Source organism: Lytechinus variegatus, chromosome 17 (assembly GCF_018143015.1).
Source record: "Lytechinus variegatus isolate NC3 chromosome 17, Lvar_3.0, whole genome shotgun sequence".
Taxonomy (NCBI): domain Eukaryota; kingdom Metazoa; phylum Echinodermata; class Echinoidea; order Temnopleuroida; family Toxopneustidae; genus Lytechinus; species Lytechinus variegatus.
Genome location: NC_054756.1, coordinates 22,114,471 through 22,129,001, shown reverse-complemented (window position 1 = coordinate 22,129,001; position 14,531 = coordinate 22,114,471). Strand labels below are relative to the sequence as shown.

The window sequence follows — 14,531 nt, the reverse complement described above, 5'->3', positions numbered from 1 at the left end:
GCCCTTTGTTCTTTTTCTTCTGTATAAATGCATATATGAATGATTCATACAAAGTTTTTTATTAAAAAAATCCAGGACCAGCCTCTGCACCAGCTTAGATCTTCGACAAGTACATTTTCTCACCTAAATAAGGATGTCTTTGCCTTCCTCCACTTGTTTTGTTTTCGACAGTCTGTGTCAATCAGCTCTGGTATTTGATGTACTTTATCATTTTTGATATGTCCCTTTGAACAGTTCATGATTTGTGTATATAGCTATTTTATAAATAAATAAATTAAATAAATTATTAAAATCAAGAGTATATAGAAATTAAATGGCTCATGAAATGTAAAAGTGACCAGCGAGAATGGCCAAAGTCATGGATCTTTTTTTAATTACTCCAAGGTTGCTAAAAGATAAACATTTTTAATGAAATTTTCTTCTAATGAGTTCACTGATATATTGATGACTACCTGTATTATATTCTAGCGTTTTTGAACCTATTATCGTAATCCTTCTCGATTTAGACGGGTGGATGGCCATGGATGTTTGACAAATTTCGCCAGGTTCAAACTTTTAATCCACATTGTCTCGAGAAGGTCCACCAACTGCTCATTGTAGCGGTATATAAATGACGATCATAACATATGACTCACGTATCATGCTGATAAGTAGCACGGACTGAACTCCCCCCCAACAAAAAAATGCCACAAGCAAGAAGAGTAAGAGATAAGGAGGAGAAAGAGATAAAGAAAAAGAAAGAAAAGGAAAATGAGCTGGATATATTATTTTTCTAAATATCTTTTGAGTCTATCATGAATGCAGTTTTATAAATTTTCATAAAAAGTATAACGTTCTGATTGTTCGATCGGGACATTTAAAATTCGATCACACCGAAAATTAAAGAAACTATACTTTGGAGGATAATGTGCTAGAGAGCTTATCGATTGATGCATATGATATACGGCGTGGAAAGTTGTTGCCCAGTGGATTAGTCTTCGGACTCCCAGCCATGGCGTAATTTCCTTCGGCAAGAAACTGAAGAAACAATGCACTGCACTCAACCCAGGTGAGGTAAATGGGTACCGGTAGGAAGTAATTCCTTGAAAAGCTGTGTGCGCTATGAACGCCTAGCTTAGCCGGGTAATATAGGAGCGCCTTTAGCACCTAACACGGTGGATATGTGCGCAATATAAATACCCTATATTATTATTATTATTATATAATTCTTAAACCAATATTAACTTTTAGTGGCGTTATGAGCCACAGCAAATTAAAGTGTAAGCATTTAGTTAAAAGTAAACTTCGTGTCATGATCGTGATCAAGGGTAAAATTCACACACACACAAAAACACACACTGTGTAATCCCTTGAAATCTAGGTGAATTTTCATGTTGATTCGATTCTAGTATTTCAGGTGACGAGAACTGTTGGAAAACCATAGCATATACTAACACAGAAAAACGCATATGGGCGCATGCATGGGATTGACATAATATGCGTACGACACTTGCATGACACGTTACTTGAGGTCCCAATATCAACGTTGGCACTTTCCCAATTAAAACCAGAAGCTCATTTCTAAATCTGAATATAGGTCACCGACGACTTGTCTATATTATGATTGGTAAATTTAATATTTCCTAATGTATGGATTATCTACTCAGTACTACATGTACGTAGGCCTATATGAGGAAAAGGGGTAAGTGTTCGGGACGTGGTTCAAAATGCCTTATGTGCCGTTGAAATGTTTCAACGAATACAATTATAAACCTAACAAAATCATATGTAAACATAAACTTTAGGACAAGTCCACCCCAACAAAAACTTGATTTGAATAAAAAGAGAAAAATTCAACAAGCATAACACTGAAAATTTCATCAAAATCGGATGTAAAATAAGAAAGTTATGGCATTTTGAAGTTTCGCTTCATTTCACAAAACAGTGATATGCACATCTCGGTCGGTATGCAAATGAGGAACTGATGACATCACTCACTCACTATTTCTTTTGTATTTTATTACATGAAATATGAAATATGAAATATTTTGATTTTTTTCGTCGTTGTCATGTGAAATGAAGTTCATTCCTCCCTGAACACGTGGAATTCCATTATTTTAACATTTTGTGCTTCAGGCAAGGATGCCGGTCCTAATCGTCAAATTCGTAAAAATTGAAATATTGTATAATTCAAACAATAAACAACAAAAGAAATAGTGAGTGAGTGACATCATCGACTCTCTTATTTGGATGTAACTGGCTCGTTCATACAAAAATTTTGTTAAAAATAAGCGAAACTTTGAAATGTCATAACTTTCTTAGTTTACATCCGATTTGGATCAAATTTTGAGCATTGTGCTTGTCTGATTTTACTCTATTGATTCAAGTCAACATTTTTTTCTGAGGTGGACTTGACCTTTAATATCAAGATTCCTCGAGTTAGAATATATGGAGGTACCGAAAAGAAAATCGAAAGAATATACTGTAAGCTTCCCTTTTTATATGATTGAACTTTTCATTACAACAATATAAATTAAAGAAAAACATATAGCCAGATTGTTTAAGAGATAACCAGTTGACCTATATAATATATGAGTGTTAAAATTAGAAAATGAGGTATTAATGCTTAAAAAGTTCAAGCATTTTTTAAATAAAAATTTTTGAATATGAAAAGGGACGAATACCTTCCTTATATATATACATATATAAATTCTACGCCTACTATTCTCTTTATCCATTTCTTTCACAAAATATTTAAATAAAAAAGAGTTGCCAAAGCTGCTGTACATGTACGCACACACACACACATATATATATGTAGACGACGGACAAGGAGGGGGGGGGGGATACGATCAGCAGCAAGGTGATCAGGTTCTAGCTACCGTAATTGATAGGGGTGATCGGTAACACTGGGTGTCGTTTCACAAAAAAAAAATGTTACATTATAAAGAAATGCGCGATTTCTATAACGATTTCTTTCATTAAATGATTTCAATATTTAATAACTGTTGTTTTAACAAGTTTTATGAAACTGGGCTCAAACCTCCAATATCTTTCTACAGTCACAATGAAAACTGCCTCCAGACTAATCAACTGGGTATTGCATAATATTACATAGCATGTCGTTGATCGATTTGGAGTCACTGCATGTCGTTGGTGTGACAGTCACACAAAGGAAGACTAATACCGATTATTATTATTTTTTTAAACAAGTTCACACATTGTTACCAATAATGCATACAGCATTTCTATATATTTGAAAGCAGGATAAAAAAAGCATTGTAGATTAAATGCCTTGCTCACGGGCATAGCTGCCGCGGCAGGGGATCGAACCCCGGACTTTTACATGTATAGCCAGGTGCCTAAGACCACTCGGCCACGGTACATTATGGTAGATCGATTCCGATTAGGTTCTCAAGAGTGACCAAAAATATCTTGATATGGCTTGATCGAGTAGATCAGTTCGCCGATGGCGAGGTGCCGTGGCCGAGTGGTCTAAGGCACCCTACCGCACCATGAATGCCACGTGTTCGCTTTCCGGTATGGTCCTTGACCAAGGCAATTTTTTTTTGTTACCAACATTGCCCCTTTATCTTGCATGAAATAAAGCTTCTTGCATACCAACGTGTTGAAAAAAATGTGTGTGATGTTCATGTGGTACAACTAGGTCAAAGTAACTTACCGATAGCTCGTGCGGTAGCTCCAAGGATGGTCAATATCCCAACGATACACAATACCATGTTATATCTACTTCAGTTCATCTATTCCCCAAATAAGACAGGAGCGAAGAAACGGTCGTACAAATGGTTATCGATGTCTTCTCAAGACGTGCAGATCAAGGTTGTCATTTTGTAATGTATTACTACATATTCATTTCAAATTGGAGATATCAAGGAAGCATCTTCGAGTTACAGCGTAACGTGGCACCAACTAGCCTAGGAAAAGAATCTGTAAGCTACGGAACGATCGCCCAAGAACCATTCAAACTCTTTCCTATTAAATCAATATGCGTCATTCTGATCCGAATGAATCTACTTTAATCACCAAAGTAACACTCCCGAGAGGGGAAAGTGATGCATAACCAACACATGGGTCTCAAGAATTATCTTGAAGTCAAAATCGAACTTTTAAACTTCCCTGCGTGCTAAGTCAGGAAGAGAATGGAACAACTTGGAAATCCAGCCGAAGTGGTTTGGACGCTTATCGGAATTGAGCACTAGTGTATTTCCGCCCTTCGGCCTTCACCGGGTATTGCTTCGACTAAGTGTGGACTAAAACCTTAATGCCCCGTGGATCATACGAGTAGAGAAGGCAGGATGCTTGTTAAATATCCCGAGCTCTGACACTTGTAGCAACGTTTTTTTTTTCCTGAGATGAATAATTTTTCTATAATTGGAAATCATGGCTGTTGTCATGGATAGTAACCATATTCGTGATAAATCGTAAACTTAATCAGATCCTAAGTTTTGCGTTTGATGGTAATTGATACTAGTCGAACAGCCAACAAACCTACAGACATGGCCCTGGTAAGCGGGGATGCTGAAGCACCCCAGTAATTTCCTTGGGAGTGCTGCGTGTATCATTCTCCTTAGGCAGCACTTCCAGGTATTCTGGAAGATGTGTAAATATTGAAAAATGTAACTAAAATTACCTTTATTTGTAGTGAACCCCCAACCTTTTTTTTTTTTTTGGGGGGGGGGCAATTTCATGTGACTTATTTCACTTCCATTTTGTATTGATTTGAGTTTTGATTTTCAAATTTATACCAGTACCCCCAGTAAAAAAAAAATAAAAAAAAATAAAAATCGCCGACTGATGGCATCACCGACTAAAGGAATGCACATTTATTTCGCGCGTACCCAACGTCTTTCATAACGCGACCTCACCGACGTGACGATGTTGACTGAAGGGATCAGCGAAGTATTAACGTTCTATCACCTAAAAAAGATTGGGGGAAATCCATCTTCATCACGTGATTGACATTTGACCGATTGCAAAGTTCTTAGAATGCGAAATAATACCAAATCAATCAATATAAAAAATCATTATTACGCAACCAAAGGGAAGGGAACAGGGAATCGAATCATTATGCCAACTGCATAGGCTATGTTTTCCAAAACGGAAAAGCGGAAGTTCATGACCATTGTAGAATCATGTGGCTATTTTTTTCCTACCATGCCTACGGTAAAAACGAATTTTAGAATTCAATTATTCTTGTGAATCATATTGCTATATAGTAGGGAAAACAAAACTAATTAAAGCGGTTGTCCTGTCCCAGTTGAGACAATACAGTATTACATCGCTATTAGCCTGACTACAATGGGATATTAATTCTATGAATTGGATTGAAATTACATTGATTTCTATTATACATATTTTCTATAAAAAAAATGTACAATTTCCCTTCGTCGGGAAATCAAAATGGTCATGATATCTAAAAAAGGGACTTTGGAAATCTATCTATAGATTAATATTGTTTATTTTATGTTGAGAAGAAATCAAAGCAGGGTAATCATCTGATTATAGACTTATGATTTATTCGTCAATCTATTTCTATCACTGGACACAAATGAAATCAACAAAAGAGAAAATTCGTTTTGTTCACCTTATTATTTATATGATGTGGTTTAGATCCGTCAAAAATGGTATAAAGTGGTGGCATTTCGAGAGGAAATCAACAATCATTCCTCCGAAACAGAAGTGGAATCTGAGATTGAAATCTATATACTATTGGCCTATATCACCACTGTAACAGCGAAGTAATTCAGATACTGCATTATTCGGCATTACGACAGTACAGACATCGACTGCAAGAAACATAGAATCATGTTCCAGGTAAATATGATATCCAGCCTACACTGTTTGTCTATTTCTCCTTCAGTATGGTTGTCAGTCGGATTGAGACTATATGGCTTTCATTTTCCACATAAATCATTAAATGAGAATCTGAAAACAATATAAGAAGGGCACTTTCAATATGTGAACACAACATTCTCAATTTTGATGGTTTTAATGCACTTGCCTCATTTCACATCAAAACAAAATAATATAAAAAAAACAGCCCTTTAGAAGCACTCTGGTGCTTTCTAAGGAATACTGCCCAACAATGAATTTCCAACTGTTATGGAATCATGTGTTTTGAATATCGTGTCCATTCTAAATCAGTATTGACAAATGGAACTTTGCTGTAAAAATTTGTGTATTCGTTGGGTATAATTATGTTATGTTAATTAAATTGATCAATGTTTCGCCTTGTTCATGCAGATGTTATGACCTCTTCTGCTTTTTGCTTACCCGATTTCAAATTCATGAAGTTGGTCTTGAATAAGTTCTGAGCGAAAATCTAAATGTAATCATTACCTTAATTATATTATCCTATTTCTCTTTACATTACAGAACGTCGTGACCGCAATCTTTCTCTTGGCTCTTATCGCTGCCAGCTACTGCAACCCAGTGCCTTCGACATGTGTCTCCAACCATTCTCTTCCTCGTGCGGACCTGTACCCCAACAAAGCTGCATTCGCCGTCAGGTCCTTCTCTCTTTCACCGGAAGACATTGGACGGAGCCAGTCGGATACCTGCTCTAACTCCACCTACGCCGGGTTCCCGAGCAACTCTTCTTGCCCATCGGGTTCCGCTCCTGGCAGCACTGAGGTAGTCAACGAGGACGTACAGTGCCCATGGACATACGTGGAGTGCTTCGACTCGGACCGCATCCCGATGGCGTTGCAGGTGGCCCAGTGCCAGTGCAGGGGATGCCTCGACCCTTACACCCACCTTCCAAACCCCGCACTCAAGTGCACCCCAGTCATGAGGAACATCAGGGTGCTAAAGAAAACCGAGTGCGCCCGTGGGATGTTCAGGTACGAGGAACAGACCCTGGCCATTCCGGTGGCTTGCACATGCATGCGCCAGAGGATAGCCTAATTAAACCGCCCTCCAGGCCCCCTGTTGATATTTCATTCAGCGACTAAATATATATTTGCTTCATTTATATGAATGACCATAATCATAATCAATGCCATCTAGTTTTTAAGAATAATAAAATTCTATACTATAGAGCAAGGTTTTATGCTACGGGGCGCAACGCATACTCAGTACCTGTTTCATAATACAGATCTAAAACTTAAAAATCAAATTCGATAATGGTTACCTATCGGACTTATGTTGTTGTTATCATTGTACAATTTCCGATTTCGAGGTTCACTAGAGGACTGCTACGTACATGTATAGCGTCATAATTTTATTTTTTAATGTGTGCATGACATACAAACTCGGAGGAGTGATACACAACGAAACACTGGTGGCCCATGCTCTCTTAACGTCCTCTGGCATATCAGTTTGCTCATCACGACAAAATGGACTTCCCACAATATCACCTTCCGCCAATGGTGCTTGTGCCCCATTCCACTATTACATGACGAACTTACGAAGCAGTCCTCTAATGGACTTGTAAATCAAAACTCATACTATTGATTTGAGGCAAACCTAGTTTTACTTTCACACGATATGCTTTTTAACTCTTTGAAATTATCGAAATCTAATAGTTTGTGCTAGAATTTTGCAAGTTTGTAACCATTATGTTTATCCATATTATTTATTATCATGATATAAATGAAATACCATTTTATGTTATCTGTATGATATCATCATGCACATTCAATATCATAATTTGATGCTTCATTTGGAAGATCCTAATGTATGTAGCCTTCATAAGGTCATGTTTAAACAAAATATGTCAAGTAATGACAATTGAAAATATAACGTACCCACTATGTGGGGATATTGCTAATGATAATCTTCTTCCTATTTTCAGTGAACCACATACATTTTAAAGGGTAATAATATAAACGGGAACATTGTTAAAAGTTATTTCTCCTAATTTGTTTCTCAAGAGGTATATTGTGGTCAGATGGGTCGGACGGTATCCTCGTTTCGATCAAAATTAGAATTAATGCTCTATTTGTAAAATCTAATTTGAAAGGCTTTGTCCTACTGGAATCTTCGTTGGGGGAGAAAAAGAGTTTCAACTCATTTTAAAAATCCGAGTTATTACTTTACAAAACAGGAGAAAGATCGTAAAGTCGTTGACTTTTGATGGATTTGCTTTAATAAACTATTCATGATCGACCCTATCAAAGGTGCTTCTATTCTACCCTCTCTCTTTTTAACAAATTTATATAACATTACCCTCTAACAATTATGAAATAAATGTGTATGATTGCTTATCCATCGTTGTGACATGTCTCATTCTTTTGCGCACTTTGTGTGCAGGCGATCGATTTTTTCTGACTTGAATTGTCACCATTTTCACATGGTTCAAGTATCCCATATTAAGTTAACAACACCTCGTCCCATATATTGCATGTTTGAAGGTTCATGGGAGGGTGTGCGTGTGTGTGTGCGTGGGGGGTGTGTGTGGGTGTGTAAGGATGTGTTCGTGTGGAGTGGATGTTAGTATACAAATAGCGAATAGGCATGAGTGCGATGGTGCGAGATTTCGCATGAGGTGAAAGAAAGATGCTCTATTCAACGAGGCGTTAGCCGAGTTGAATAGAGCGTTTCTTTCTTTCACCGAATGCGAAATCTCGCACCATTGCACGAATAAGAATATTCGCTATTTGTGTTGTACAACGCCTCGGAATCTAGCGAAAATATGAAAAAACACAAAGAGTTTTTCCCTCCAGTAATCTATGAAAAGGGAGCAAAAATATTGAAAGCAAAAAGCAAAATCCCACAAGCCGGGCCCACAAGTGCACATGATCTTGGACAGCATTGTGCATTTAGCCAGCGGGCTGTACGCGCATTGTTACCTTATTCAATGAAATCGCATTGTGACGTCACCTCCTAAAGCCGTGCAATGGTACATTTTGGATGGTACGTCTTGTGTGCAACGGTACGAATGTGTGACATTCAGCCTCCCATTTGATTGCGTACAACAAGCTAAGTAGGCGTTGTACAATCTCAATTATCCTAAATCGTAAAAAAAAAAATCATTTTTTAGAGAATCAACACTACCTATCGTTCATGTATCCACTGATCATTGACAACTGATTACGTGGGGGGGGGGGGGTCCATTGATCTACTAGATGCGATCGTCACTTAGCCTGCAAGCACTGACTAATATCTGACGCTTTAACCTGCATGTATACTATATCTAGAGTACATATTACACGCCAATCTCTCGGCTGGTGATGATCGTCTGCGTTCACAAAAAAATCTGCGTGTTTTCCTTCCTCAGTTAGGTTCGTACACATACACAAACAGACACAAAGTCACCCACAGACACCTCCACACACCAACAACTTACTTAGATCTCCATACCCTCCAACAAACTTACACAGACACACAAAAAAGGGACAAAGGGGACTACTCAGCATAGCCTTTCGTGAAAAGCTATCCGGTTTTCTCGAAAAGGTGCGTTGATTTGAATCCCCTCCCTTAACTCATCCTTTAGAGAAAAGCACCCTCGGTGTTTCGAAAGGGTGTGGCCACACTCGCACCATCTCTGCTCCGCGAACGCAGCAGACCGTCACAAGCCAATCTCTCTGTGGCCCGTATTCTGAAGTCGGGTTTAATTTAAACCAGGGTCTAACTCTGTGCTAAAGTTTTGAGGAGTCAAAAATTACAGATTATGTTTATACTGTATAATATCTTATGTTTAATATTTTCTGTTGCTTTCATAATGATGACAAATACATCAGTTATCACCATTCCCACACCACGATAAACAATTTCGGTGTCATATGAATTAACAAATTTAATGTGTATTGTTAGGGATTTGTGCCCCAATAGGCTTTCCATAGTTAAAACCACAACATTAAACCAGGGTTTGATTTAAACCCGAGTTCAGAATAAGGGTCTATGTGGCATATACTTTGGTAGAGGAATGCAGACACAGTGTAGTCTAACTACTTCAGAATCCGCATTATGCAAAATGTAAACTGCGAAAAAAAGTCCGTGACTGTAGACTAGTCTTAGCTTTTAATTAACAACCATGACGGTAATCCTTATCAAATATGACGAACTGTTCGGGGAGGGGTGTTTTCGGTTTCAAGGGAGGAAGTGACAACAAAATAAACCAACAGAAAACAGGCATTTGATGAATAAATGTCGGTATTGTTATAATTACCTTGCAATAGTTTTCCTAAAAAAGTCTGAATAATGTGTCATTTTTGGGGTAAATTGGACTTGGGATGCTCTGCAATTAAATTGTTGTAATTGAAAACGAACAGTGTACGTACATCTGTTTCTTTGTTTTTATTTTGTTTAGGGAAATTATACAATTGTCAAGGGCTGGGGGACTCGAATTTAAAATTTTGTTTTCAGTATTATGGACATTAGTAAAGCAATACAAACATTGGTGAGTGATCAGATGGCATGGAGTTCAACTACTTTGACATTTAACGATGATAATTGTCAAAGACATTTGGCATTTCAATGTTATTAAGTGTTGAAACTGACGTTGAAATAAGAAATATCATGATCATTAAATCATTTATTAGTTGATTTTCAAAATTAGGTAGGAAAGCAACACACATTATTCGGAAGCAATGAAAGTATCTTGTAATACATACAACTGCAGATATGAAAAAAAATAACGTTTCTTTTTCCGAAAATGCAACGCAAGTGATTGATTTGCTTAAACTAAAATTTTAATATGGCTATTGTTCAGTAAATTTCGTGTGCTCCCAACATGTATCTTTCTTTTGCGACCTTAAATAGCAAGTCGAAATGTTTGTTTAGGTCCCTCCTCCTGCTCCATTCTGTGGGGGTTTAACACATGGACGGTTGTACTTTCTCAACTGGGAAGTATGGTCATAGTATTCCTTGTTCCTAGAAAACTAAATTATCGTAATTATCAAAGTCAATGTGACTCTGGGTGACGTTGATTATCAAAGAAGACCTTTTTTTTTTATTTTCTGCGCATTACCTGCGTACTAAATGACACTTTGTATTTCGTATAATTTGTTTGTTTACTTCTGGACTTTCAAGTTCTTTCATTCAGGAAGGCCTACTTGACTTTGATCTTGATTGGTTTCAAAGGTCATCGCGAAATGAGACAATCAATTTCTTTTGATAAAGTTTGACGTCATGTAATAAGGATCTCGACTGTCACCAGTATGTATTTTCTCCGAAACACTATATAAATATATAAATGATAGATCTAGATGAAAAACAAAAGAAAATAGAGCACATGCTGGAAGAAGAACTAATAGAGAGATGGAGATCGGAAGAAAGAAAAAGGAAGCAGAGAAAAATAAAATGAATCAGACTGCCCCTCTCCTCACCAAGGCTATAATTTAAAATGAAAAAAAAAACACATGAGATTATTGTAGAACTCAACTAAAATCAATGTGATTTGCGGTGCTTGCTTTACCAAAAAAAATAATTAGGTTCTCATTTTCTATTTTTTTTTGTCTATTGATATATTGTAACAGTGAATTCCCGGTTTGTGATTTCTTTAAATAAGCGTATACAATCTCAATTACTGCGCTTGATTTTTAGGGTTTGAGGGTTAAACTAGCAATTAAACAGATAAAAAAGTTTAAAATGGACTCTGGATAAGATAGTTTGACTTTAGGTGTAGCAAAGTTCAGGGAAGCCTTCTAGTATAGCATCAAATATGAATTTTTGATGCCACGGTTCTTACTGGAATCCGGACACATGGATTCGTTTAGATGCCTATTCTAGGTATGAAAAAAGGGCTTGTTTTACTGAACATCTCTGCAAAATTATTCCATATTATACCGATTTTGAAGATAAAGGCTTCACTAGCCTAATTGGAGCCGGAAGGCAAATAAATATTCATTCGACTCAGCCAATTCTCAAGATGTTTTATCTGATCTGGGTCCCGTTGCTGAAAGAGTTGCAATCAATCGCAACTCTAAAATCATGCGCAACTTGATTTTCAACCAATCAACAGCGCGCATTTGGAACTTGCGCTTGATTTTTTGACTTGCGTTTAAACGCAACTCTTTCTGCAACAGGCCCCTGGCTAATTGATAAGTCCATGCCTATTACTCGCCACTAATTTTAGGAAGGGATATCACCAAACTGGGGGATAAATATCACATCGTTTTTGTAATTGTTTGGCTGAAAAATTACGGATGTATAAACACTTCATGTAATGATTGATATCCCGTCTCCAAATGTTTTCATAAAATGTTGACTTATTTTTCGAAATAAGACGGCTGGCATACCTTGTTCTGGTCATACATGAATTATCTGATATTATAATTTGACGTTTGGGTCTTGCTGTCTTTATCTTGTGTGTTAGCCGAACATCATCACATGTATTATCTAAATAGGTGATTTATTGGCTCGGTGTAAAAATGGCAGAGGTAAAAATGGCAAAGGTAAAATTGGCAGAGGTAATAATAGCAAAGGTAAAAATGGCAGAGGTAAAAATGGCAAAGGCAAAAATGACAAAGGTAAAAATGGCAGAGGAAAAAAATGGCAAAGGTAAAAATGGTAGAGGTATAAATGACAGCAGTAATAATGGCAGGGGTAAAAATGGCTGAGGTAAAAATGACAGAGGTATAAATGGTCAATCTTAAACCCCATACCAAAAAATCCAAAGCCCCTCCATGTACAGTAGATTAATGAAGAAAGGTTCTGAGAAGAAAACTTGAATTATAATGTTTGACTAATGGAAAGGGTAACATTTTCATATGATACTGTAGATAATCTACACCAAATTGATATCACTTGAGTTGGCATTTCTTATTTTTTTCCTGGACTTACATGCACGGCTTTCTCCAGTCAAATCGCTCTTCTAATATTCAAATTTGAAGCACACTTCGGATCCCAAGTATTATACTTAGTTTTATTCTTAATTATACTACCTTTCAAGCGCCGTGGTGTAGCGGTTCTGACTCTCGCCTTGTAATCAGAGGGTCGTGTGTTCGAATCCCACCATGGCCTAGCGCCCTTTGGCAAGGCATCAATCCACATATTGCCACTCTCACCCAGTTGCTAATTGGGTATCGGTAGGAAACAACCGTCATTGTGGTTGGTTTATCAGGTGTGCACCTATTAAGGCTGCTTAAATGCTATGAATCCAGTGACTGGGTAATAGTAATTGTGAAGCTTTTTAAACAGTTGTAGATTGATAAAACGCTAAATGAATGCCAATTATTATTATTAATCATTATTAATTCATTACAGGGGAAATTCACACTGACATAAAGTTTATTGTAGAAATAATAGAAAATAATTAAAAGGATATTGGTGGGGGTTGTGGGGAGTCCATGAGAAATTTAAAAAGCTATTAGAATTTTACATTTTAACGGTGACGCCATTTCTGAGCAGCTTTCCCACATATGGTGTAATAAAGAAATATAAATGAAATGTCAATTTCTGAGAAAAAAATGAAAATGCCTTTTATTGTACCTTCATTATATCAACATAGGCATTTCACCTGAAAGATTTTTTTAGCAATCATGAAACACTGATCAGAAAATGTTGGTGCATAAAATACGGGGCAGCTGCTAATATATGACGTCACAGATCAAAAACTCAAATTTCTAATACCTTTCTTAATCCTTGATTGGCTTTCCGCAAACCGTCACCAATAGATTTTTTCTGCTAATTTTACAGTAAACCATTTGTCAGGGTGAATTTCCCCTTCAAAACAGGTCGATAGAATGGTACCTAAGAAACAACTCAGTATAATTTTAAATCCCTGATTCGCTACACATTTTAAAATTCATTCGGTAATCGTTACCATAGAAACTAGGTTATGAACCTCACATCAACTTGGACTAGCTGTAATGAGGTACTGCTCTGAAAAGCTGAACACTAGTTGCTAGTATTTATCATTTACATTAAACTATATACGTATCATATCAATATCTATTCAGATCCATTATGATGTTGAAATATGAAAAATTGCTTTTATTACAGAACTTTTTGTTATCTTTCTGTTATTATCTTATGCCAGTGGTTCAAAGAAATTCCAAAGTTGTCTATTTCAGTGTGTTAATGGTAGCGCACTTGGTGTTTACATACAAATTTGTTGGTTATGTATGGGATGAAGTGCCGTTCTTTTATACGAACTGGTCAAGATAAATACTTTCATCAATCACTAATTGAAATCATTTTGGCATGAAAATGGTTTGAGTTTAATCATATCAACAATAAAGTATAGAACTAAAATGATTACAAAAATCCATATGATATCTAATCAGTTCATAATACTCATTTCGTCGAGAGGAGTCCATTCAATTTCATTAATTATGACTGATATTAACCGGGAAGGCTTTGTCTTTTCCTTGTTGATGTAGCATCTCATGATCTTTACCTCTGTCATTTTGCCTCTGCCATTATTACCTCTGCCATTGTTACCTCTGCCATTTTTACCTCTGCCATTTTTACTTCTGCCATTTCTACCTCTGCCATTATTACCTCTGCCATTTTTACCCGGCACCGATTTATTAACTATCATTCTTTTACAGAGGTAACTGGTAAAAAATTAAACATTTTTTTTTTTCAAATTAAGAAAATTGGTAGTTTACCGGTCCGATTTAAAAAAATATATATATACATGT

At 36.7% G+C, this 14,531-nt stretch overlaps 1 protein-coding gene across 1 annotated transcript; it reads left to right on the top strand.

Moving 5' to 3' along the window:
* The first annotated feature begins 4,454 nt into the window (after positions 1-4,454).
* On the top strand, positions 4,455-6,906 carry LOC121430568 (interleukin-17C-like). Its single transcript, XM_041627887.1, has 2 exons — positions 4,455-4,505; positions 6,376-6,906. The coding sequence occupies exons 1-2, from the start codon at positions 4,455-4,457 to the stop codon at positions 6,904-6,906; spliced, it is 582 nt and encodes a 193-aa protein (XP_041483821.1).
* The last annotated feature ends 7,625 nt before the right edge of the window (positions 6,907-14,531 follow it).